Here is a 27,131-nt window from a genome sequence, read left to right as displayed (position 1 = left end):
AGGAAATCCAGAAGGATCACCCCTCTTCTATCCCAAAAGATATGCTTGCTGAGGGCTGCATCTGGAACGTTTTCTTTGACAGATAATTCACATGTTGGCCACTCCATGGACTGCAGTTTTTACTCCAGCTCATAGTGGTCACTACATCTTGTTGTCACTGGTAATGATGTGACTTGGGAAACCGCCACCTTCAGTCCTGTATTGGCTCAGTAGTCCTGACAAACTCGCATACATGTTCTTTCTCTTCCTGTTTGAACGTGTGTGGCACAAACTTTGTGATGATTCAATGCTGCCACCATAGCTTCCAATGCATTGAAGCTGATATTCAGTTCTGCACACTTCCCTGATTGTAATCTAACAATTTGCCAGCATGATTGAGATGCTCTTCATTTCACGGTGTGACAGCTGTGCATGGCCATCTAGAATGTGACTTGCCTTTCATGTTTCATGTCAATGTTGCCACTGTTGAAATTCCAGCACCCAGTTCCTCACAGTGCTCAAATTCAATGTTTGGTCTCCTTAAACATTCAGCAAGCATTGATGAATGTCAGCGGGTGCCATTTTTCAGTCATGGAAGAATTCGCCTTTGCTTCTTATGTACTTCCATGTCAGATACCATTTTGTCAGACTGCTCCCCTGCTGCCATTTGTCACATGGCAACAACATATAAGAGGATAGTGGTGAACAGGTTCAACCTCTACTGCTGCACCATCAGTATCTGCCTGATGTTGTGGGCCAATATAATAAAATAGGAGAAATTACTTTTGGAAGCAGCTCTCCTATTATAGAAATATCAGTTTTTCCTCAAAGCTATGGTGGCTTTCATTACAAGGTAATATGTGCTAAAGGCAAAAAATGTCTACCTTTTTGTGTATTCTGACAGAATAAAAGGATCCCAGTTGTTGGTGTCTGGCAAGCAGTATTAAAAAGAGACCCTCTTTTCAACCTGTCTTGCTGATGTAGAGAGAATATGGAAAAAAGATAGTCCCAAATTTCTCACACATCATTTATTTTCTATTTCCTTCATATTTTTTATCCATTCCCTTCTGAACTACCTGCATTTACACTATATCAGAAACGTTATCAGAAAAGTTAGGTCTTCAAAGCTGCATAGGCATTGCATACATTTAAAGCACATAAAACAAGATAACAGCAGTTCAGATCCTTATGTCATAGTTCAAAGCTAGCCCAGGTCTTCCAACCAATTGAGATAGTATAAGCTGTTCTGGCTACCATTTGAATGCAACATGCAAACAAAATAAAGCAGTACTCTGATAAAGTGAAAGCTTATTTACCTCGTCCTATGAGGAATGTCTCTGTAAGCAGTTTACTTTACTAAAACACAATAATGCTTATTATATTTACCATTATACTAAAAGAAAACTAGAAAAGCAGTGATACCAAAGAACTTAAGGATTCTTTTTTTTTTTTTTTTTTTTCTTCGTAAATTGTATGGAAGTATATTGATGAAAATGACTTGAGAGTTTGAAGAGCCAGAGGTTGTTATGGACCAGATCAGTGGGAACGGAAGAAGACCTGCTCAACCATATGATAAACATTCTATTGTTCATTTTAAACTTTAAAACAAATCCTCCTACCTTCTAATAGGTGCCACTTGTTTATAACCTTCCTTAACAGCGAGGATAACTTTCCATCTGTGGAAGGCCCCTGGAGCACCAGAGTTTTTCAGCTCTTTGCGCCATCTTTTAGGTGCAGATTGCATTTGAGGTGAATAATGGGTGTCTTTTTCAATTTTATATCCCCATTCGTATGTTGTTTCATCAAGCCATCTGCCACTTTCGGCACTATTAATTATGTACTCCTTAGTTAGTATCCACTTTCCTAAAAAGCAAATGAACTGTCAACCACAAAAGATTTTTTAGCGCAGACAAATGGCAATCAACTGAAGATCTACTATAAAATTAACTTAAACTTCTCTTCTGCAAATAAAAACTGGAATTACAAGTACCATTTGAAAAACTTCTTCCTATTACAAGAGTTCTCATCTTTACGCTTTAAATTCAGAAATCTTACAATACCACTGAAAACGATCATTTTGTTTTCTTTTAATGATCAAGTACCTTTTTACCCTTCCCAGATGAACTACTTGTCTATCTGCAAATGGAAGATTTCAACTTCCCAGATTTTGTTCTTGTAAGGAATTTAGCTACCCTTCGTTTTTAACAGAAGTTGACACTTTTACAGAGTTACCTAGGCAGATCTGAGGTGCATTTGGTGCACTTCTTTGATATGTAACAATGCTGTCAAAGCGCATTTCGGATCCTTTTTTTTTTGGCTAAGGAATTAATTCCATACACTGAAGAAATATTTTGCCTCTGACAATTAAAAATAAGGAAATAAAGATGATGTTTCTAACATGCAAGCTGTTTTACTAACACCACAAGTATAGTGAATACCAATACTAGGAGGATACTGTTTTACGCATTTTTCTTTTTCTTTCAACCTTTTCCTGTCCTCCTTTGGCTCCACCTCCTCCACCTCTCTTGTTTTACCTTCTGCATGTATGCTTCTGATACTGCACATAATGATCTTTCCCTGTTTCTCTCTGTCTCTATTCTTATGGGTTCAGGTCAAGAGCTGTGGTTAAGTAACCTGCTCCTTTTTTTGAAATACTACCTACAGAAGATACTGAAAGAGAAATTGACTTGAATTGTGTGAACTTAATTGGTTTTGCAGAACAGCAGGTTTGACTGGCAGAACGTCTCAGTGCACAGACGGTACTTCTATATAACCTAACACTTCCACATAACCTAGCATAGGTACCAGCACACTTCTGACTGCAACAGGTATGCTGTGCACAACCTGGATATTAAAAATCTCTTTCATTTTGAAAATTCTATCTCAGAAATTTGTTCTGCTGGGGACTTCATGAGAACTGGCATCCTTGTCAGTATTTACATTCACTAAGACAAGTTTAAATGTGATCACAGGAAAAAATTACAGTAGGAATGAACACGTTCTGTTATCAAGGGCAAGAATAATGATTATGCAAAACTGGTGCCTCTTCCAGATTAAGATGTATTAGAAGGTACATAAGAAAGTTTGTAAAGAGAGTAACATAAAAGTTTTGCATTAGCAAGTCAGTAGTGGTGTCCATTTGTTTAAATCTCCAAAACTAGAAATAGATGGATTTGATATCTAAAATGTGTAGTTTCAAGAGTTAAAATGAAATGCTAGACCAGAAATTCATCCATATTTTAACATTCTTTCTCTCATGAAAATGTTGGTCTATCACCTACTCTCTGATACCAGTTTGATCAGAATTTTGGACTGCTACAAGTAACAATCTATGGGTATTCCTAAATTTGAGCAGCAGTAGATGAGTAAGAATGCTTACAAATATAGTATATAAGTGTACGTATATACATATATAGTATAAAAGTGTAAACATAAAATCATTCATTTTTCAGGTATCTTTATACTTAAGTCCACATTTAGATACTTCTATCTACAATCTCCTCAATTCAAGTAAATCCTGCCCAATAACTGCTTTATCAATTTCTTATAATATAGTATGGGAAAAGTAAAGATCACACTTAAAGAGTCAATAAATGAGGACCGTGAAATTTTTCAACTCCTTAAAATTCTCTAAATTTATCATAAAATTCTTCCAGGGAACATATTTTAATACAAATCTTAATTAATTATCATTTTAAATGCACTTTTAGTTGCTTGACCATAGCATTTTAGCATCAGAACCTAGTAAAAAAAGAGCAAGAGACTTGTGTCAGTAAAATGGCAGCAGCAAGAACCTGTAGTTCTCAGTGGCTACAGTAAGCAGAAACTTTGTGACAGTGATCTTTGAACAATGAACATTGTATTGAGTTTGGTATCAAAAATCTACTCATCAGTTACAACTCTTTCTGCACACTCCCTTCAAGTGAGCTGTTGTAGGGAAAGCATTAGGTCACAGCTTACGCTGATGATTTAGCACCTGGTGAAGGGATGTGGATGTGGCTGCTTCAGGGACTAAAGGCAATGTGTTTGTACCTGTGCTCCCTGTCCGACCAGAAAGGGTGGACACAGGGTGCAGACACTCTGGGCTCAAATAAGAGCCAAACACTGAAGGCAAATCATATCTTGGGTCCAGGCTGCTTTCCAAGGAGTACTACATAGCCAGAGTGGGTTCAACTCTTCTCTCTGTATATAACTACTGGCCTACTAGTGACTATTTTGCCTGATATTACCAAGAACCAGTCAGAAGAAATTTCACTTCTTTGTGAACAGAGGAGCTGTTTTTAAGCATTTACAATGTTTGGATAAGACTTCACAATGTAACTGATACATAAGAAACCTTTTATCTAGGCACAAGGGAAGATCAATTAAAAAAAAAAAAAAAAAAAAAGACACTGTGATATCACTTTGCAATAACGCAAAAAGGTAAATCTAAGCTTAAACACAAGAGTAGTAGAATGAGGAAAAGGTGTTTTCTGTAATTCGAAGGATCACAGAATTGTAAGGACTTCTGAAGTCCTTACAATGGAGGGGACTTCTAAAGATTGATCCCAACCTCCTTGCTAAAGCAGCTTCCCTACAACTGGTCACACAGGCAGGTGCACAGATGGGTCTAAAGTCACAGAAACACAGAATGGCAAGGATTGGAAGAGAGCTCAAGGATCATCAAGCTCCAAACCCCCTGCCACATGCAAGTCTACCAACCTCCACATTTAATACTAGACCAGGCTGCCCAGGGCCCCATTCAATCTGGCCTTGAACACCGCCTGGGACGGGGCATCCACAGCCTCTCTGGGCAGCCTGTTCCAGCACTTCACCACTCCCTCTGTAAAGAACTTCCCCCTGACACCTAACCTAAATCTCCCCTCCCTCAACTTCAAACCATTTTCCCTTGTCCTGCAGTTATCAATCCTTTCAAAGAGTTGACTCCCCTCCTGCTTATAGGCTCCCTTTAGGTACTGAAAGGCTGCAATGAGGTCATCCTGCAGCCTTCTTTTTTCCAGGCTGAACAAGCCCAGCTCCCTTAGCCTGTCTTTGTAGGGGAGGTACTCCAGTCCCCTGATCATCTCGGGGGACCTCCTCTGGACCCTCTCCACCAGCTTCCTGCCTTTTGTACTGCGGGCTCCAGACCTGGACACAGTACTCCAGATGTGGCCTCACAAGAGCAGAGCAGAGAGGGACAATCACCTCCCTGTCCCTGCTGGCCACCCCTCTTCTGATGGACCCCAGGATACCATTTGCTTTCTGAGCTGCAAGAGCACACTGCTGGCTCATTAAGCTTTTCATGTATCAGAATCCCCAGGTCCTGATTCTGGAGTACCTCCAAAGAAGGAGATTCCACAACCTCCCACCTCTCCGGGCAGCCTGCTCCAGTGCTCCCATACTAACAGTTAAGAAGTTCTTCCTTATCTTAGTACAGAACATCCCTTATTTTATGGCTGTACACTACTGCAAGGAGTCTGCCCCCACTAACTTGACTCCCAGTTCTTGAAATGAAAACCGAGTTTAACTGTTCAGTTCTAGTATTGGTTCCTTGAAATTTTAGCAAACCTACTTACCTGCAGCACAGGCAGCTAGGAACTTTTCACTCTTGCAAAGCTTTTTTGCTATAAGATGTGTGCAGTTCCTGTATTTCTAATTAAAAACAAAACAAGGAAATCACAACAACAGCTTTATCAGTGGAAACATTTACCTTTTTTTGTTGTTGTCGTTATTAATACATAACTCCACATTACTACACCGTGTTTTACTTTATAGCTTGCTTTCCCTTTCCGCCTTAACCATCACGCGCTTTGATAAAAAATACCTTATTATCAACAAAAACACAGTCCAGCCTGAGTAACATCTCACGCAGTGCTTTTTTCTCTTTCTTTCTAAATCCAGTGAACTGGATTCTCCGTTTCCGGCCGCCATCCGCCGCCTGTTAAGAAGCAAACAGACCGAGTGGCACACAGAGCACACGTTACGACGATCGTATTCGTGCCCTCACCGGCGCTCCGAGGACACGGTAGGCACACCGTGAGGAGCCGCGTTACCCACCGACACGCCGGGAGCTGCCGCGCTGCCGGAGGACCCACTGGGGACCACCGCAGGCCGAACGCTCACGGCCGGGCACCGAAGCCCCGCCACGGAGCGATCCCGGAGGAGCTCCCTTCTTCCTCTTCCTCTCCTCCTCCTCCTTCTCCTCACAGGCGAAGCCGCTCGCCGCCCGCCCCGACGCACGCGGATCGCGGGCCCGGCAGGCGCCATCCCGCCTGACGCCAGGCGCACCGCTCCCCTCCGCCTTCCCGCCTTCCCCTGCCCCGCCCCCGGATGTGGCGGTGCGGCCGTTCCGGCCCGTTGTCACTGACGCTTCGCGGTCGCTGGGGCTGCCGCTGCGGAGTCGAGCGGGGAGCCCGGCCAGTGGGTAAGTGACCCCGGCGGGGCCGCCTTCCCCTACTTCGGCCAAGCCGCGGTGCCGAGCGGGAGGCGCTCCGAGGCCTCCTCTGCTGGCGGCGGTGTGGGCGAGACCCACGGCGTTGCGCACTTCCCGACTCCTCGGGCGGCTGTAGCGGGGCCAGGGTGGGCGGGAGGGGAAGAGGCGGAGGAGGCGGAGGAGGCGGTGGTGTGGCGACAGGCCTCCCCTGCGCTGGGAAAAGGGACCGGGAAGGCGGGGCGGGAGGGCTGTGCTGGGAGTCACGCTGGCGCCGCCTCAGGGGCTCGGCCGTGCCTTCTGCCACTGAAAATCACGGCTCTCATTGCTCGCAGGAGTAGGAGCTGGTCTTGCCGAAGACGCTGATAGAAGCCGAGCAGACCGCGGTGTAGAACCAATAGAAATGCCGCCTCTAGCCCAGGGGTGCAGGTGCTCTGTGTCCTTCTCTGAGCCTCAGGATCTCCCAGGTCTCTGTTCCGCTCACACTGGGTGCTGGAGCACAAGCTGAGGCAAACTCACCCCTATCGAATTTAGTGACTTTTTTTTTTTTTTTTAAACTACGAAGCTTCCTAAAGTAGTTTAGCATTCTGATTGTACATCAAGTGCTCAATTTCGAACTTAGAAATACTAGGATGGCAGTTGTTTTTCAAAGTGTGATGCATGGCTCTTGGTTCCTTGCGTCGCCTCAGATAGAGAATGGGTTGTACACGAGAAATAGTTCAGTGCATCATAATGAATAAAATAGGCTTTGTAGAACACTTTCTTTCTTACACTTGCAGTTGAGAAGTTGAAGGCATGCATCCTGATTCACAAAGAAGAAAAGATTGAGGTTTTTTCCTTAGAAAATTGAATTTGCTTTCTCCCCCTCCCGTACAGTTTGGAGGCAGCAGTGGACAATTCTCTGCACACTGAGACAACTGTTCTTTTCTGAAGTTGTGTAAACTGAGATATGTAAGGCAACACTTTCTGAAGTGCTGTGTACAGCATCCTAGGAGAAGAAGCAAGGCTTTGAACTCATCACTGCTTTACAACAAGTATTCTAGGAGGAAATCAAACAAATATTTCAGAAACAAAAAGCAACCACTGGGCTTTAGACATCTAAAATTTGGCTGTACGTTGGGCACCTGGTTCTAAACCTGTCTGAGCTTGCCAACAATCAAAAATGGAAAATTAAATTTACCTGGCTTTGTGAGCCTTGTGCTGCTGCTTATAAAATATTCTGGTACCCCACTGACTTAGTGAAGATGATGGTGAGAAATTTATTTTGGATTCCAATCTATGTTTTGATTTAATGCTGCACATAAGACATGCAGCCATGCATTGAATAACTGTGTGAAGGAAAAACATTCATCCTGTCTGTAGACTCGCTGCTATTGTAACAGCAGGGTAAAGTTATGCAAAAGCTGTGACCACTTGTGAAGACCCAGTGAAAACAGATTTAGGTTGCTGCTCTTACTGCTTAATGAAGTTTTTTATTATCTAGTTTAAGTAACATTGGAGCTATATTTTTGTGCTCCACAGTGAAGAAGCAATCATCATCTACCTCTGTCATTGGTGTTTATTGTTGGCACTGAAAAATCTTTTAACATCTACGTGAATATTCGGAATCAAATAGCTGTTTCTATTGTTTGCATTACTTGATTGACAGTGGAAATTAGTTATGCTCTCTATTATGTACCTGTTTCACCTTTACACCTTCCCTAGTGAGTCGTCATCACTCAACAGGAACTAGTATTGATTTTCATAATTGAAATGCAGGAAGTCCCAGATGTGTTTGTTTTTCAAAACATAAAGTTTAGACTACGCTTAATTTGTAACCTCTAAATAATATTTGTTTGTTACTTGAAAATTTTCCGTATTAGAAAAAAAGAGAGGAAAACAATAAAACTGTCTCAGAATAATTAATTCTGTGTTTATTTACTCATCACTCTTCAATTACTTTGAAGTTAAGTGTTATTATTAACAGTTATTAAGCAGTGGTAACCGTAGTGCTATGCCACAGGGCTCTTAACAGATTAGAGAAGTCTTCAGTGTACAACACTGTAAGGAAGCTACCTGCTTGTGTAATAACTGTTGTCTTTAGAAATTGATATTTTTTTTTCTTGAGTCTGATACAGAAAGTCAAAAGAAATGAGAAGTCAAGCGTTTCATGTTCACTTTAAAATATATTGTTACTGAAGTGTAACTTTAAGACATTAAGACTATGTTTTTTACCTTCTTTTTGGTGATGCCTGCTAAATTTGGGTTTCACTTATGCTCTTTCTCTATTTTTTGTAACAAATCTGAATTCTTTTCTGAATCTGAATTCTTTTTTCCTATTCTTACTGTGATCTGATCATAGTAGTTAAATATTTCTTACATTTTGTTCTTATTTTCATGAGTTAAGATTAGTTCTTATAAATCTAAGGGGTGGACTGTTTAATAGAAGCATGCTCCAGTACCCCTCAGTTTCTTTGTTCTTTCAAGGTGTTGGTCAAATATGTTGTTTAATTGCTCAGTATTATAAACTATATTTAATCGCTTGGTCTGTGGGTTTTAGATATATTTCTTTACACTTTTTTTTTATTCTTAGGGCTATACAAATGACATTCCACTTAAAAAAATATATAATTCTTTATGTGTATTCATTTACTCGTTCACAAAAAGAATTGACTTTCGTTGTTTCCATTGCACATCTCTACCAGACTTCTTTCTGCTTCTTTCTTAGTTTTGTTTCCTAGAGAGACGTGGTTCCTCTTAGGTCCCTCCGAGTCTCCTCAGAAAGGTTGGGAAGAAAATACAGTGAAAATAGTGCTTGTGGATTGAGATAAGTATAGGGAGATCCTTCACCAATTACTATCACAAAATACTAGGCAAAACTAACTAGTGTAGGGAGAATAATGTAATTTATTACCGACAGACACATCAGTGAGAATGGAAAGCAACTTTCTTTTCTCTGCTATGTTCTGCTGAGTGGTGCAGAGGAACAGGAATGGGGTTTGTGGTCAGTCGGTAACTCTTCATCTCTGCCACTTGTTTATGGACTTTTTTTTGCCCCTTCAGGAGCTCACTGCCCCATCCACTGCTGTAGAGAGCTCTGCCTGGAGAACCTCCTGCCCTCCTCCTGTGCTGACCCGAGTGCCTGTGTGGCTGCTTCCCTCCCATTTCTCATCCCTCTCTCCCAGCTGTTGTCGTGCAGCAGTGTTTCCCTCTCTTACATTTGCTCTCCCAGAGTGCATCCAACTTCTCTTGTGGCTTGGCTGTGGCAGTAGTAGGTCCCTGTTGGAGCAACTGGAGCTGCTCTCCTATGGGGCACTGCTGGGTCCTCAGATGCCACCCCTGCTTCCTCTTCTACCAGTACCTTGCCATGCGATATCTTCCATCATACAGGGAGGTTTAGTGTTTGGCTGATTTACTACACAGTGTGAAAAAAGATTTGTTAGAGCTGGTTTTTCTGTCCTCTTTTTAAGATTTTTTTTCTACTAATTTTTATACAGTTGTCACTCTCTGCTTGTGTACACATATATATATGTTAAAAAAAAATTAAAATGGCAAATGTTGGTCAAACAGTAATCACAGCTTTGGGAAAACAACCTGAAGCTACACTGAAAAGTCAGACATAAAAACAAAAACAGTACAAAGTGTCTCCACACTGCCTTCTTGTGGAGAAAAATCTAACTTTGTGTCCTGTTCTAAACCCATTTTTTAAGGCTGTCATCAGTATTAAGCACCGACTCTGGCTTTGTCGTAACAGTGAAGGAAAAATTTAAAACTTTCTTCTATAGCGATAAATCACTACTAGAATTAGAAGTAATAACATAATATAAATGCCCAGAAGCTAGAATAGTTTGTTAGGAGTTCTTCTGTGAAGTACTTCTGGTTTCTTTCATGTGCTGATGAATACAGGAATGGTAGAACGTGCATTGTTAAATGGTTGCTTTTCTTCAAGCTGTACTGACTGTGTAAACTCTCAATTATCATAACTTTGTGTTTCTGTTCAAAATCATCCTATATGGCCTTTTTCGGAGGAATCAATTCTCTTATTTAACCATTTTGCTTACTTTCATTTATTTATTTGTTTGTTTGTTTATTTATTTGGGGGTTTTGGGGTTTCTATAAGCTTAGCCTTATGTCCTGGCATTCATCTACTGTTCTGCCAGTTTATGTTATGTTAATGTGCGTTTTGTTGAGAGACAAATGTACATAGTGCAATTCCACAACTTGTTCAGTAACTCTTCTGTAAATGATATCAAGCTATATCTGCTAGATACATGTATTAGTTCACTTACTAAGAAGTTATTAAAATGCACTACATCGGTGAACTTCAATCATTCATGACTTGTAGTAGATTTTTTTGTTTCTTTTCAAAATAGAGCAGGATGGTGTTTGGTTTTTTTAATATAATACTTTCAAGGGAAGTTTGGCTTAGGATGCTGCTGTATCTTTAGTCTCTTAAAGGCTATAGTACAGTAGTAACTTAATATATTCATTGGTGGCTTTTATCAGAAATAATACTCTTAAGGAGACAGTACTTGCGAAAAATCAATCCACAATCAACTGTCCGAATAATACAAAAAAATAAGTCATATTAATGTAAGAACATATTGCCATTTGATAGGTTTCTGTTCAGATAGGCTTGAAGGATTTGACAGTCAGTTGAGCCAAATGTGCTAAACACCCAATGTTTTATTATTTGAATTTATTTGAATTGATAAGAAATTTTGCCTAATTTCTGTTTCCCATCACACTTGTGGATTTGGAAGTGGATTGGCATGTTGTTATTCAGAAAATTACTGTCTGATTGTTCTTGTCTTTGGTGTACCAAAACTGAGACATGTAAGTCACTCTTCCATCCAGAGATAACACTCTTTGCTGTGAATGAAAAATACCTTCAGCTGAGGAGTCAGCAACATCCTTTTGTGATTTGTAGTCACAAGAGCTTCTGAGAATTGGAGAGGTCCTCCAAATAACTTCCTAAAAATAATCTAAGGATTGCAGAAAAGGCAGCTAGACCTTTTGCAGAGGAAGCACTTTGACAGTCTCTCATACACAGAATGAAAGATTTGCTTTGAAGCAGTGGTGTAGATAAGGTCACTCCTTTTCTTCCACTTACCCAGTGAAGCAGTATTTATTATTGCAGTAGGTAATTGCTGTTAGTGGTTTCTCCCGGCTGCAGTGTTGGTATTGACAGAGGAGCACTGAGGTTGGCAGCACCTCTTGCAACATGATTGCTCATAAAGATCATCATTAAGGGCTGAAGTACCAGCGTGCTGAAATCACTGACTGGGGACAGTATCTTTTCAGGAATCTGTGGAGAGCATTAAAGATTCTTCAGGGAATGCATTATGAGCTGTTCTATGCAAGCATAAACTCTATAAGGCTGTTACCCCTGCTGCTGCATTTCTTTCCTGCTGCCCCATTCCCAACAGTATCCTCAAAGATTTGTTAGGCAGTTGTACTGCCAGATTAAAACGGAGCTTAGATATGCAAAGACCTGCTTCCCTGGTGTTAAGAGGTAAACAGAAGCCTTCTTCTACAGAAGTTAAAAAGTGACTTTGCACTAAGACTTGCTGGTAACAATGGTCAACAAAATATGGATCTTTTCAGTAAAGAGAATGTTGTAAGTGGAATTATTTTTATTTTAGTTCATAAATTCTGGGGATAAGTAGCGTTTGAGACATGTCTTCTGGAGAGCAGATACCACTTAGTGCAGCAAACACTTCCTGTGCTTTGCTGGGGGAAGATTGAAGATTGATGACCATTCACAGGAGAGTAAGGTCAGTATGATAGAAGGAGAAACAAAAATCTTCAAAGTTAAATGGCAGATGCTATTTAGAATGTCGTTAATCATTAATTTTTGGTTTGAAGTTTCAGAGTTACTTGAAGAAACTGATTTACATAAAATAGACCTAAATAAGCTGTGTTTAGAGATTTTTTGTGTTTAAATTACAGTGAAAATTTTTCCAAGCAAAATGTACACCACTTAGATTTCAGGATAAGTTTTATTGTGAGCTTGTCTTTGAAAGAGACAATTGTTGCATTGCCTATGTGATTACTGAAATGTAACCCTAACAAATAATATAGTTAGTATTCAAAAGCTTTCTTTTTTACATTTTTTAAAATTGAAGCTCTCACACTGTGATTTGGGTTCAGAAGACCACTAGTGATGGAAGAACTTCATTCCTTCTGGGTTGAATAGAAAAATGGCCATGTTTCCTAGGCACTGATAGTCAAAAATGGAGTTTAAGCTGTTTTGAATTCACTACCTGCTGGAGAAAGCTTTTCAAGGAGTTTACTGCTCTTCAATCTGAGCTTAAGTTTATTTATAAACCCTTCTATAGCCTTTGTTCTTATGCCAGGGTTGGTCTTTACCTAAAAGTCTGAGTAATGTTTATCAATTCCCCCTTTTAAAACTGTGTCAGCTAGCTAGCTGTCAGCTCAGTGATGTGCCTGATCTCTCTTGCAGAATTTGATTCAATATCAAGTTTAAGTCATCTGAATGGCAATGCAAAAGACTGCCAGGACATTACTCTGCTCTACTTTGTAATTTCCTCCTCTCATTTTTAGATTTTATGTTTGATGACATCAAACCTCTTCATACATTGTTGCCTAATTTTATTTCTCATTAGTTAATATAGGTAAAATAATCAATTTGAGTGTTTCTGCTTACAGTTTCAATTTTAGCAAATACGATACTTATTTAACTTGTCCAAACATGCTGAAACTATCGAATTTTAAGTTAAAAACATTCCCATTCTGAAAAGGCAACACTGACAAGTTCACTCAAAAGGGAAAAGAGGAATAATTTATAAAAAGAACTGTAGATAATGATGCCATCCAGTTGTTTTAAAGTGCATCTACCTTACCTTTAATGAATTAGATTTGTCAACAGCATATGTTTTATGCACTACTTCTAATGAAGTGGCATACCAGCACTACAGTGTACTTTGAGGTTTATTCCTTCAAAGCTTTATGCTGTCGTAAAGCAGACCTTTTTAAATAATAGATACTAAAAACTACATTTAAATAACATTAAGGTTGTGACACAAACACCAAATGACAAACTTCAGGCAATTCAAAGTTAGAGCTGACAACTTGTCATTAACTTGCATTGTTGCTTTTTAAAAAAGAAGCATGATTGCATGATTTAAGGATTGAATGTCAGACTAACTTCATATTTCTTGGCTTTTGTGGGCTGGAGTTACAACCTTACTGTCATTTTTAATACAGCTTTTTGCATAGCCTCTATTTTCAGAAAAGTAATAAAAGCAATGCAAAAAGTACAGGCTTTGTTGGCTTTGTTCTTCGTTTGAAGTACAAATGAGAAAGTATCGGCCAAAGAATAGGGGCTGATGGTCAGACTTATCTACAGTTCTTTTAAACTTCCTCTTGTCTTTGTTTATTCTTCTGCAGAAATCCTGAGAAAACAGTTATAGGAACTATAATGCTGGGGTGCTGTGCTAAAACTTTTCCATATAAATAATGATTTTTAAGAAAACAGAAAAAAGAAAAAAAAAATGCATGAAAAACCGCAGAATAAGGAATAAAGCAAGAACCGAATACAGGTAGAAAGCATTCAAAATACGTTTTAAGATTACCTAAAATATTGTGAAACAAAAGATCTGAACAAAATATTTCCTATTATTTCTCATACATACTCTTCCCATTAAGCATAATGGATCTTTATATTCAGGAGCATGCCTGTGTAAACAGTCCTTTCATTCCCTCTGTATGACTGTTCAAGGTCAATGAGTCTGCTTTGTGCAGTCTACCATTTTCATTGTAGTTTTGTTGATAAAAGACTAGCGTGAACTGGCACTGCTGCCTTGTGGGCAGGCCTCCACCAGTTGCTCGCTGCCATTCACTACCCCATGCCACCACTAGTGGTTGTATAGCTGCCTAGTAAACACTGGTGGGTATGCTTGCAGAGAGCAGAGCTGATGCAGGAGGAGTAGAGTATAGTTTTTCTGAGTTAGATTTTATCCACCTGACTTCCTTCTTTACGTTAGTATTTACAAACACTAGCAGGTGCAGCAGTCAGTCTCTACTTCTTAAAATATGATGTTCACCTCAAACTTCCTTTTTTTGTTTTGCTATTCAGTTTTGGGGGGGAAGCCACAAAATAGATTAATCTGAATGCAACTTTTCCATGCAGGTCAGAAACAGTAACTCAGTTATGTGATACCTAAAGGTTTCTTTCAGCTACCATGTGCTATTTGGTTAGATTCTGAGGCCTTCTAGTTTCTTAATCTGCAAATGTCTCCTTGTTGCTTTTCTACCTTTGGAACAACAAAGTGAAGTTTTACGCAACTAATGTGATTCATGTAACAGGTAATGACAAAAATGCAGATTTATAAAGTTAAAGCTTTTTAACATTTTGAATTTGGACTATTTTTTATCACTTGGAATTAAGAAGCATTCAGTATTATAAATGAGAAATTATACAAATACGTAGTCACTTACGATTTTTATTTATGAAGGTATTAATTCCTCAAATATTACCTATTAATAATTTTGGTAATTTCTTTTTGCAAAGGACCATTGAAAAAAGAGTTACTTGAACATTATGCACGGTCTCTTAAAACCAAATATGAGAAGAAAATACAGTGACTCAATTTATGTTTAAGTGTTTGTATGAATTGTACACCAATTTCTTCTGAAATTGAGTTGCTATACTGCACATGTGTTAAAGTTCTAACCATGTGGTAAAATGAGACCTGTTCAAAAGAAGATACTTCTGGCTTCTAATCAAGAATATGTATGAATTTTTATTGATTGAGAAAAATGTTAGATATGCTGCATTTAAAATCAAGAGGTTTTTGGAAGATCTTGGCACTTTGCTCAGATTAACTATTTTATGAATTCTTACCACTTTATGCCAGATAGAAAAAAAAATGACTAGATGTTTTTAAGTAAGAAATGTGTAGATATTATTTTCAGATTACACTAGCATCACTTTTTCAAGAAATGTGAAGAAGGTATCTCTTTCTTTGCTGTGTAGAAGACATGGCTTAATTGAAACCATTGTTTTTGAAATTATGATTTTTATTGTTTCTGAAGGTGCTGTGGTACAGCAGTGCAGCATTCCCTTCTGTTTATTGTATTTGGAGCAGAGTACTGTCTGTTCCATAATACAGAGAACTCTAATCACCTCCCTTGACCCTGGGAGTAAAGGTCAAGAAAGGTGCCCTGTCTCTCAAGTTATCTGAATCTCTTTGTGCAATCAATCTACGTTTCCAGTCTTTTTATATGCATTGTCATTACTGCATACCGGTACAAAGGTCTAACTGTAATAAAAATTGTAATCGTTCCAAGAAGTGGGAGCTATAGGGAGCTATATCATCTAGTAGTACAGATAGAGAGCTGGATTATTTGAAATATGAATAGTATACTATACAGCGATTTTGATTCTTACTATACCGTTTTACTGGGATCAATGAGTTGTGTCAGGTTATGCAGATATAGTGGGTGATGAGGAATACAGCCCACTTGATTCTTTTCATATTACCAACTTATCCTTGGAGTACCTAGTGATATAAAAAATTGAAAAAAATAGCCATTCTGTGATCCTGTGATCTTCCTGTGAACATTAGTGATTATGGAGATCCAGATGTGAGCTCAAACTGTTAGTCCTGTAACTGTACAGTATTAGTAGAAAGTGTAGTTCCTTTGCAGTAGAACTGTAAACACTATCTAGGCATAAACCATTTCTTAAAGTGATTTTATAAATTCATGAAAAACAGACTTTTATTGTTTTGGTGTTTTCTGACTTGTTACCGAATAATCTTTTAAAACACCTTTGATTGGTCTTAAATTACACCTATATATTAGACAGGCAATTTGAGGTATTAAAACAAATATTTTATGTGAGGCTTCTTATAGGCAGCATCTTGATCTGTTTTCTTTTTTTTTTTTATAACTAGTAACACTTCAAAATCTGATTGAAACTTTAAATAAGTCAAAATGTTAGGAAGCAGTAGACTTCCCCATGATTAGAGAGTCTAGTGTATCTATGTGAAGAAAATATACTGAAATGTATTATGCTTTGATTAATCCACATAAACATCAAATAGAATGCTAATTATACAATACTGTGCTTCATCACAGAAATCAATTACTTTTAAACTGATGTGTGTGAAGCAGCAAGTTACATTATCAAGATCTACTTTGAAGACAAGCCAACAGTGAGGAAAATAATTACAGATCTTGTCCTTTTGCAGAAGGTTATTTGCCTTGAACATATTTCCTGTTGTCAAGTGCTAACCTTTCTTAGACTGTCACTGATGTTGTTGAATATAAAGCTGTCTTCCTTGAAAGTCTGATTTATATTACATTCTAGAAACAACCATTGGTCAACTGTAGAAACAAAATGATCTTGAAACAGATCCTACGAAATCTTCTGAATTGAATTTTTTGTATAATCTTATTTTTAACGCAGTTTATTGTTAACTTATGACATGAAATTATCACCTTTTGCATGTGGTTTTTTCTTTTTTTTGAAAGTGCTTACTTCTTTAAACACAGCTACCACTGTTGGTTTGCTAATCCTGTGAGTCAGTCTGCACTAAACAAGAAGCTTTTATCAAACCCTTGGCAGCTTCAGTGAAAATTAAAAAGCATGCTTTACTGTAGAGATTGTCAAGACTGGAAATAATATTTGTCCAGTCGGACAGCTTGCTTTTGTAGTTGCTAAATGAAAGTTGAGATTCTGTCTCTTCCTTGAAAGCTTCTGTGTCAAGAAGGTAATTTGGACTGTTTGTGGTTTGACAGGGATTATTAAAATCAGATGAAGTGAAGGGAAAGAAGTGTGAGAAAGCAAAATTGACAGTGACACTCTCTATTATTTGCAGCTTGGATCATGATGACTATGTTGATATGATAGATTCTAAATGCTAGGTTCACTGTTGGGATATATTAAGCAGCAAATACAGTAAAATGCAGTTATAGATTATTTTTCTGACTTAACAAAGCCATTCAGCACTTACCTTCATTGGGAAATGTAAAGGAGGGAGCACACCAGAAGAAGAGACAAGAGAGGCAAATGGTGGGAAGAAGGAGGTAGTCCCAGGGAAAATTTAATTTTCTCTTTTGTTATTAGACTTAGATAAAACACTGTATTCTTTCTTTGAGTCCATACAGTTTGCCTTGTTTACTTCAGAGGGAATGAAGCTGAGAATTGAGGATTAAGAATTGATGGAACTGGTTATAAGATTTCTTTTCCAGATCCTGGAATTTTGGTAGGAATTTTCTTAGCATGTATAATTTTCCATAAAGTATGCAGAAGTCTTAATGATTGCTATTGCACATCAATTTTTCATGACTTGCATCTTGCATGTTATTTTTAAATAGTATTCTTTTATGCCACTTCAAGATAAATTATTTAAAATCTTAAATTATTGCAGTATTCATATAGCTGAATTTTTAATTGCTGAAGATACATTAGCTGCACACTGTATTCATCTTTTAGCAGCTAGTGAATATACAATGCATTATTTAATGTTAATCCTTTGTTTTATCTGTAGATTGTATAGGTAAACTTTCAATTTTTGAGCAGACAAGTCAGGGCAGATGTAAGACATCTAATCTGATCAGTTGAGTCTGAAGGTTGTTCTCATTTCTATGTGGTTTCCTTTTTTGTTTTCAGAACACAGTTCACAGAACTTTGTGAAAAAAATCAGGCTTGGGCCAGTATTCAGTCTTGAGTCTTACTGATTTAATAGGAAGTTAGAGAATTGAAAGGAAAACTGGTGACACATAAAAGCCTTTGCTGTTATTTAGCACAGCCAAAGCTTTGTATCTTTCAGACAATGTCATGGCTAAAAATGCAATGTTTGAAGAGTTGAACCATGCCAGTATAGCAAGGCCCGTCTCTCATCTTCACCTGTCTTCACAGTCTAGTGAAGTGTATTAGCATCCGGAGTGATTCATCTCCCAGAACAAAAGGGGTAAGGGAGCAGAGTGACTGCAGGAAAAGAGGTTACTTGAAATAGTTTGCAGATGTGCAAAGTAGGGACTGCAGAGAGATCAGAGGCTGCTGATGAAAACAAAGGAGGGACATTGGTAAAGAAGGTGCTCCAATAAAGGAGAAAGCAGAGTTTGAATTGTGAGAGAAGGGTGCAAAGCCCCAGTGTAAGCTGGAAGAAAGAATGTAAGTTACAAACAGTCAGCCTGATGCAGATCTTGAAATAGAAGAGGACTTAAAATGTGTGCATAGGACAGTCTGGGGGGGGAGGTAACAGACAGAGCAATGAGATATTTCTGTGCAAGAAATGAAATGTGTAGCTCTGCAGTTGCAGAAGCCTGTACTTGAACTATCAAAAAGGTTAGCATTACAGTTTTCTGTTTTGTTGGAAGCGCCACATAGAATCATAGAATGGCTTAGGTTAGGAGGGTCCCCAAGGATCTTCAAGTTCCAACCTTCCTGCCACAGGCAGCGCTGTCAGCTGCTAGATCAAATACTAGATCAGGTTGATGAGGCTCTGGACATCTAGCAGTGGTTGGACATTCATGACATTTCTTGGCAGCCTCTGCCAGCACCTCACTACTCTCTCAGTAAAGAGTTTCACCTGATATCTTATCTAAATCACCCCTCATTTGGTTTAAAACCATTCCTCCTATCCTATCACTATCTACCCTTGTTTAAAAATTGATTTCTCTCTTGTTTATAAACTCCCTTTAAATATAGCAGGCTGCAATGAGGTCTCCCTGCAGCCTTCTCTTTTCCAGGCTGAACAAGCCCAGTTCTTTCAGCCTGTCTTGTAAGAGGAGGTGCTCCAGCCCTCTGATCATTGAAGATCACCGCGCTCCTCTGGACCTTCTCCAAAAGCTCCACGTCTTTCCGATATTGGGGGCCCCAGGCCTGGACCCAGTACTTCAGCTGGAGCCTCACAAGGACAGAGTAAGGAGAGACAATCACCTCCCTGTCCCTTCTGGCCACTCCGCTTCTAATACAGCTCAGGATGCTATTGGTTTTCTGGGTTGCAAGCTCACACTGCTGGCTCACGCAGCTTTTCATCAACAGGGACCCACAAGTTCTTCTCATCAAGGCTACTCTCAAGGAGTTCTTCTCCCACTGTGTATACATACCTCAGATTACCTTGATCCAAGTGTGTAACAGGCTGAGATCTGTCCTCATTTCTGCTTAATGCTAGACATAGGTGGAAGACAGTCTTTAAGCCAAATATCTCAAAACATGAACAGGACAAAGGAGAGGAGAAAAAGAGTGGTCCTGCTTTGATCAAATTTAAAGAATAGAAATGGGTGATTGTTTCAGGGAACATTTGGATCTGAGAGGCAGGATGTCTCAAGAGCAGAGGCAAGCAGACTATGCACTCAGAGTAGCTCAGAGGATTACGAGTTTTAGTCAACATACACTCATGCACACAGGCATCTATTTTTAGGTAATCCCTGTGAGCAGGAAGGAGAAACTCCCTAAACAAGTGCAGTATTGCCTACCTACACTTGAGAGATAGCAAACCACTGAAAAGGAGAGAAGCAATGGGCAGCAGTGGATTTGATAGGTATTGCCAACAGGGTGACCCCTGTTTCAAGGTGCACTTTTCCTCTCTCTCCTATCGCAGCCTCTTTCCTGTTTTTCTTCTCACCAAAATCTGCAAGCTTTTTCCACTTGCACGCTGTATCCAGATGGCCAACGCGTGATACAGAGCCCAAGTTGAATACCTGCTTGCAAAACAAGTCTTTGGAAAAACAAGATAAACTACCAAGGTCAGCTCTCTCTACAGAACAAGATACTTGCAGCTGCAGCCACAAGCATCCGTTCCCTTAAAATTGTCAGAATACTTTTTTCTGTCCCAAGATCATTCTTCAGTCAGGGGCCTTCAGGTCCCCAACACAGTGATCTACCCAAATAGTGTGTCATATATAATGCGTATAGCAGAACGAGGAGTTGAACTCTGCTCACAAGAGCATAAAACTTGTAACTAAATGTTTGGATTTGTATATTAGTGACGTAGGGAACTAGAAATAGCTGTGTTGGTAGTATATAGAATGCTGATGTATTATTCCAATTTCACATTTCAATGCAATATTTTACTTTTTTGATGTTAATAAGCAACACATACTTTTTAATTATAGTCAGGCATCATCATTTTCCCCTTCTTCATTTCTTCCTTACTGTTTAATACTTCTTACCCACCTCCTCAAAGAAAAAGGGAAGATCTCTCAGAGAAAAAGGGAAGATGCCCTGGTAAGGCCTCATCTGGGGTACTGTATCCAGTTCTGGGCTCCCCAGTACAAAAAAGACAGGGATCTCTTGGAAAGAGTCCAGCGGAGGGCCACAAAGATGGTGAAGGGTCTGGAGCATCTCCCCTGTGAAGAAAGGCTGAGTGAACTGGGTCTATTCAGCCTTGAGAAAAGACAACTGAGAGGGGACCTGATCCAGGTTTATAAATATCTGAGGTGTGGGGGCCATGTGGTGAGGCCAGTGGTGAGTGGAGACAGGACAAGGGGAAATGGACATAAGCTGCAGCATAGGAAGTTTCGAACGAATGTGTGCAACAACTTCTTTATGGTGAGGTGATGGAGCACTGGAACAGGCTGCCCAGGGGGGTTGTGGAGTCTCCTTCTCTGGAGATATGCAAGTCTTGCCTGGATGCCTACCTGTGCGACCTGCTGTAGGGAGCCTGCTTTGTCAGGGGGGTTGGACTCGATGATCTCTAGAGGTCCCTTCCAACCACTACAATTCTGTGATTCTATGATTCTGTGATCTCATTTGCTCTCAACATAATTGTTTGTAGTCTTTTTTTTTTAGTATCAGGACTTTTTCTGATTTTGACAGGCCTCTTTTCAATTTATTCTACAGAATTGTTCTGTTTCCAACAGATACCCTTCTTGCTTTATGTGTATACATATCTCTTATTTTGCAGTCTTATTGTCCTGTTTACATGTGTTTTCCTGAACCTCTTATGTGCCGCTGTACTGTAAGTTTCTGTTTGCTCCCTTGCAGTTATGTTCTTCTGGTTATCTGATTTACAAAATACTTTCACATTTTCACAGGTTGTGCCACTGTGTTACAGTGCTGCAGGGTTCTCATGTACTCTCACTCTGTCTCAGAGAGCTTGTGTTTATTGTCAGTGCAAGGAAATACTAATTATGTGGTACTTGAAAAGGTGGAGGTACGCTTGCTATGCATAGAAGTATATGTTTGGTAGCCTTGTAGTATTCTTTTTGCAGCTGTGAGCTGGCATTCTGATGTTAATTCTGAGAATACACCTGAGCTACAGCAGTAGTTACCTGGACAAAAAACAATTGTAAAGAAGTTAGGGGCAAGCAAGGTAACCAGAGAGAATGGAAAGCAACCAAGCTGTAAGATTTATCACTGCCAAGTATTTATTGGTTCTTAGAGATCTGGATAGTCCTTCAGCTACTGATATAGGATATAATTCACTGTAAACAGCATTGCGTTGTATCTGTGCAATATGTAGCTTGTTAACTATGCTAACTAAAATTGTAGCATAAAAGTGTGAAAGTGAAAGACAGTCTCCTTCAAAGAAACTGGAAATATTTTCCTTTTTTTTTTCCTAAGCGAATTTAATTTGGGGACAGTAACAAATATCAAATATTTGTATTTGTTTGATATCTCCATTTAGTTGCACAGTTTATGTCATTCAGTGGTGCTATTTAACTGCTTCATGCACAAGTATTTGTAAATGCAAAATTTCAAATTTAGCACAAATTATAGAGTACCTAATTGTAAGAACATTCAAAGTTCAGGTTCCAGGTAATGTAGAATTGGTCTAGGTTAATAAGAATTGGGAGGAATTTACCCTTCTTGAATGTGCAGAGTTAGTATGTTACTCAGGGAAATGCTCAAGTATATCTCTGTCTCCTCTTCTTTAGTATTTGTCAGATGGGAAGTTAATTGAATCAATATACCTTTTTTTAATGTCTGTGGAATTAATTTGAAGGGCAAGGAGCAAGAATAATCTCAAAATTTAACATTTCAGTGTTTACAACAAAAGGTAAGATATTTGTTCAGAAATGCAGAACACAATAGATGAGAGGAGATGCTGGAAAAAGTGAGCATGAATTCCTTTGTTCCAGAGGTAATTTCACATTCATCGTAGAGTTGCAGGATGGTCAGGGGGGACTTCAGGGAAGTCTGCTTGATTCCAATCCCCTGCCATGCACAGGGCTGCCACCCACCAGCTGAGTCTGACCAAGGCCCCGTATAAGCTGGACTTGAGCTCATCGAGGGATGGGTCATCCACAGCTTTTCTGGAGAGCTGTGCTAGGGCCTCACTGCCCTCATGGTGGAGAATTTCTTTCTAATATCTAACCAGATCTATTCTCTTCTAAAACAGTCAGTCTTTGTTCTGTTACTGCACTCCCTGACAAATGGTCCCTGTCCATCTTTTTTTCTGTAGACCTCCTTTTTAAGTACTGTAAGGCCACTTGTGAGATCTCTCCAGAGCCTTCTTTCTCTAGTCTGAGGAAACCCTGCTCTTCCAGCCCCTCTTCAATAGAAACATAGAATGTTCTGCGTTGGAAGGGACCCTTAAAAATCATTTCGGAGATTCCTTGTTGTTTGTTCTTGTTAGTGTGTGATAGCTTGTACTTGGTTTTATTCTTGATGTAAATAACACAAATGTGTGTCATAATTTATGGAATTCTTTACTGCAAGCGTAATATGTGTTTTTATGTTTTTGCATAATTTACCATACCAATTTGCACTGAAATGTATAGTTCAGTATCAGCTGGGATATCTTTCCTTGTATAATTCATGTTTAGTGTAAGACTTTCAGCTATGGGAAAGGTGCATATTCATTTATTTATTTATTTATTTATGCATTTACAGAAAATCATAATGTATTGGTAGTATTTGTGCGTAGCACAATTCTCCTTTTCTTTTTTTTTTTTCCCCCACTTTGTTTATTCAACTGAATCATAAATAAGAAAATCTAAGTTAACATAATTTCATAACAAATAAAGGTCACCAAAGAGCTTGTTAAGCCTCTACAGAGGCCTTGGTCCGCAAAATTCAGCACACATTGTGGTTAGTAACAATTTTTGATGATTTCTAAAGATAATTCCCTTTTAGATTTCTATCAGTATTTCATGTGATGGAAAGGCTTCCTACTATATGGGGACTTGTTTCCAGAATCACTAGCACTAGAAACTTGTGCTTCATTACTATTTAATATATGATATCATATTATATCATATGATATATGATATCATATATAATAATTATTGTTAGCATGTTCATCTTTTGCTTCCATGTGATACCAGCTGTTAAAAGCTTGTTGAATAGGAGTATAAGCAAAGAATTTTATTTTTCTCAAGTGAGGGCATTATATATAACAAGCATTTTCCTTACTTTTAAAATTTCCAGATAGGTTGTCAAAGGTAAAATAAATTTCAGAAATCAAGTAAATTTAATTTTGAAATTGAGTAAAAAATACGTTACAACCATCACCATTTTGTGTTTTTCTCTATCAAATGTCACTGTCCCGTAACAATTATTTTTATACCAGAGGGGATCTGCTGCTTGGGTGGTGGGGACTCCCATATATGTAACAAGGTTTTCAAGATAAGTCCTAGATAGCTTTGAACTGAGGTTTTTTTTTAAACATGGAGCAGCTCTAAAAGTTAATTATATGAAAGGTGGGATTCCTTTGTTGACATATTAAAATATGACACTTGGGGAATACCTTGAATCAGTACATGACTTGGAGACTGATAAAAATGGTTAGAGAGCTATCGAGAATGATCCTCTGCTGGCCTATTAGGACGGGATTGTGAGCAGAGATCTGTAACTGATTTAAGTTAGACCTAGAAGTAAATCTCTAAAAATAGAGTCAGAATAAACAGCATGATTTGTAAGTAAGATGACAATGGATATGTTGCACTAAGAAGTAGGATTGTTTTAAATAAGAGTAGAGTTTATTGTCAATAAATTGACTTAACATAAAAAAGAAGCCCTTTGGTCGTAACCCGGACAAGTTCTTGGTTTTCTTGTTTTCTTGGCTTTTACCAGTAAAGCAGGTTCTTCTGGGATTTCAAGGTATATTTTGTGGAGGAGCTAAACAGTTTTCTTTTCAAATACTTTCTGTTTGTCAAATCTTATATTTCATTCTGCTTATAGTTAAAACTGAACTTCCTGGTTATGAAATGTAAGCATAACAGAAAGAATAGCACAGTCCATGCTGAAATGGAAGGCTAGGAGGTTAAGTTTAAAAGGAAGAGGAGCATGGGTTTCTGAATACGTAAGGTAAGTGTTAGAAAAGTTTGTCAAGAGCTGTCTTTTTTACCTCTGTGTATCTTTAGCTGAACTTTTCCATTCTTGTTCATTTTAGTGTATTCAGTTTTAGAATGTGACTTGACTTCCCAATTTTCTGAAACTGAAATAAGCCTGTAGGTTTGAATAGCATTGAAACTAGTCTGCGGTGTAGGAAGCTGTGAAACAGAATATGGAATCATACTGTCTTCCTTACATAGTGGTTTCAGTTATGTGTGATTGAGAAAAAGAATATATGATTTTCTTTGAAAAATCTTGAAATTCAGATGTGATACATGGGTCACATAACACCTATTCCAGGGCAGGAATTCTAGCTGAATGTTTGAGAGGTAACAAATGCCCTCTCAGGAATCAGTGTCTTTTTTGACGAACTCCTCTTTTGTAGTTACTGTCTAATTCAGAATAGTTACTGTTCCTTCTGCCTTTGATGTGCTGCTTCAGCAAAGCCAGCTGATTTACTGTATATGTGTTTTCAAACAGAAGTAGACTCTTCTGTTCGGAAATATATCTCAAAATAACAAGAAATTTGCTCACTTAACCTTTGAAATACTGTATTTATTTATTTATTTATTTATTTATTGCTCAGTAAAATTACACAAAACCACAACAGTTTCTTGAATGGATTTACAGGTTTATTAAACCTCACCTCATATTTTAGTGAGATGTTTAAACTGATCTGATTAGAACATGAACATAACACAGATATCTTTATGAAACTGTAACCAATCTAAAAACCAATCTGTACTGCAAAACATTTTTTCATATCTTGTTTAGCTTTCTGTCTAAAAAATGTCTGAATATCTAAAAAAAGACATTTTTTTAGCTTAAGAAATTCTTTAGAAAGTGTAAGCAAATGTGTGTATGTTTGTGTGTTGAAGTGTATAAGTATGCGTTAACTCTTCAGTTGCTCTATTTAATTGCCTTAATTCTTTTATTAATACTTTATCCATTTTTTCTTCTATCTTCTCTAGTAAGTATTGTACCAAGACTACAGCTGCTGCAAAATAAATTACTTTTTGGTATTCAGAAGTCCAGCACTAAAACATCTGACAGCAGTTTCTTACAATGATAGTATAACAACACCCATATTTTGTATCTTCCATGATATGGCAACCAGAAATTGTTCTATTTGGCTAACTCACAAGCCTAAGAAATAGCTTCGTTTTTGTTTTTGTTTTTTAAAACGTTTATTTTTTTAATAGGATATAAAAAGTTCATTTAAACCAAAGTTTATATGATTTATGACATTGTAAGTATTTTGTTTATAAAGTACTCTTTTTCTTTCATAATGCAAGAACTCTCATTTGAAACTTGGAATGTTTCTCTGCAGTTATTAGCTCTGAAGATGTAAAGAATGTGTGAGATACAGAGCTGAAACTGAAGAACGAAATATTCCACAAAGTAAATGTACAAGTAGTTTGCATGATGTTTTTCAGTCAATCTTTGGTCAGAAGTTACTAGGAAAATTGTAAGATCTTCAAAGATACTGTGTTAAAATGTGAAGATGAAATTCTGCTTTAAGTAAAAATGTTGGTGTAGGACCTTCTCTGAGAGCCTGATTTTTGTGGTAAAAAATAAAATCAAACTGAAACAGACAAATAAAGAAAAAAAAAAAAAGAAAAAAGAAAAAAAAGCCTGAAAACATCAACAGAAATTTGGATATTTAAACAAATTTTATGGGCAAATTATTAGCTAAAATAGGCACAGTACAATCAATAATTCATTAGAAATTATTTAAGGTGACATAATACAACCTTTTAAATATAGTTTTCATGGAATTTTAAGGAATCTGTTAAACTAAAGAGTAAAGGATAGAAATAATAAAAACAGATCAGAAAGATATACAACTGATCTTCTCTCTCATTCATCCTCCCATTTTCTTCTCTTTCCTTTTCCTCTTCCTTTCCTTTCCCTCCTCCTTTCTTTCCCTCCTTGCATACTGCTTAATTACAAAGATCTTAGAGTACTTATTTTGAAGAATAAGCCTGAAGTATAAACAGCGTCTTCAATAACCACCTCTGAAGTAAAAATAAAATAAATATTGATCTGTTTTGGTAATAAAAAATGTTGTATTCATGAACTAAACAAACAAATAGTGCAGTCTTAAACTGTCTTTTATATCATTTTTATGATCTTATTAACATGCCAAATTATTTGTCGAGTTTTAGAAGTGTGACATGTTAATGCTTCATTTTAAACACATAGCAACTTTTGTCACAGCACAATGAATTTTGATTTTGATAATGTTTCCAGTATTGCATAGGAGTTTCCTTAAGGAAGAATAGATAGCCCTTAACTAGATGAGCTTTGCTATCTGTGGTATTTACTATGTGTCTTCCAAAATCAGTCATTACTAAGGTAGAGGTTTCACTTGGTACTGGAGGAAGAATGTGGTCAAGCAGACAAATGTTGTGATCAGTATTTAAGACTGTTTCTAACATACTTAGTGTAAGTGGTGCCAGAATTATTCATCTTCAAAAAAGCAAGCATCCTACATGCTATTCA

General features: G+C 38.1%; 2 protein-coding genes across 6 annotated transcripts in view; one reads left to right on the top strand and one right to left on the bottom strand.

Annotated features, from left to right (window-relative positions):
* The window catches only part of SLF1 (SMC5-SMC6 complex localization factor 1), a 42,713-nt gene extending 36,488 nt beyond the window's left edge, over positions 1 to 6,225 (bottom strand). For 2 of the 3 annotated variants that reach the window (XM_042866280.1, XM_042866279.1), the window contains exons 1-3: positions 5,783 to 6,051; positions 5,535 to 5,610; positions 1,599 to 1,842 (exon numbers count right to left, since the gene is read on the bottom strand). In XM_042866280.1, the coding sequence (XP_042722214.1) occupies positions 1,599 to 1,842; positions 5,535 to 5,610; positions 5,783 to 5,821 (359 nt within the window). In that variant the 5' untranslated portion in view covers positions 5,822 to 6,051. Of the gene's footprint in view, positions 1 to 1,598; positions 1,843 to 5,534; positions 5,611 to 5,782 lie in introns of all 3 variants that reach the window. The other variant, XM_042866278.1, reaches the window with a different exon arrangement.
* Positions 6,226 to 6,300: 75 nt separating this feature from the next.
* The window catches only part of KIAA0825 (KIAA0825 ortholog), a 227,978-nt gene continuing 207,147 nt past the window's right edge, over positions 6,301 to 27,131 (top strand). For all 3 annotated transcript variants that reach the window (XR_006177965.1, XM_042866314.1, XM_042866315.1), the window contains exon 1: positions 6,301 to 6,382. The gene's annotated coding sequence lies outside the window, so the exon portion shown is untranslated. The remainder of the gene's footprint in view (positions 6,383 to 27,131) is intronic.

This window comes from Lagopus leucura, unplaced genomic scaffold (genome assembly GCF_019238085.1).
Source record: "Lagopus leucura isolate 7727_CA_CO unplaced genomic scaffold, USGS_WTPT01 Super-Scaffold_810, whole genome shotgun sequence".
In the NCBI taxonomy this organism is placed as follows: Eukaryota; Metazoa; Chordata; class Aves; order Galliformes; family Phasianidae; genus Lagopus; species Lagopus leucura.
Note: the sequence above shows the minus strand (reverse complement) of the source record. Positions and strands in the feature narration are given on the sequence as shown.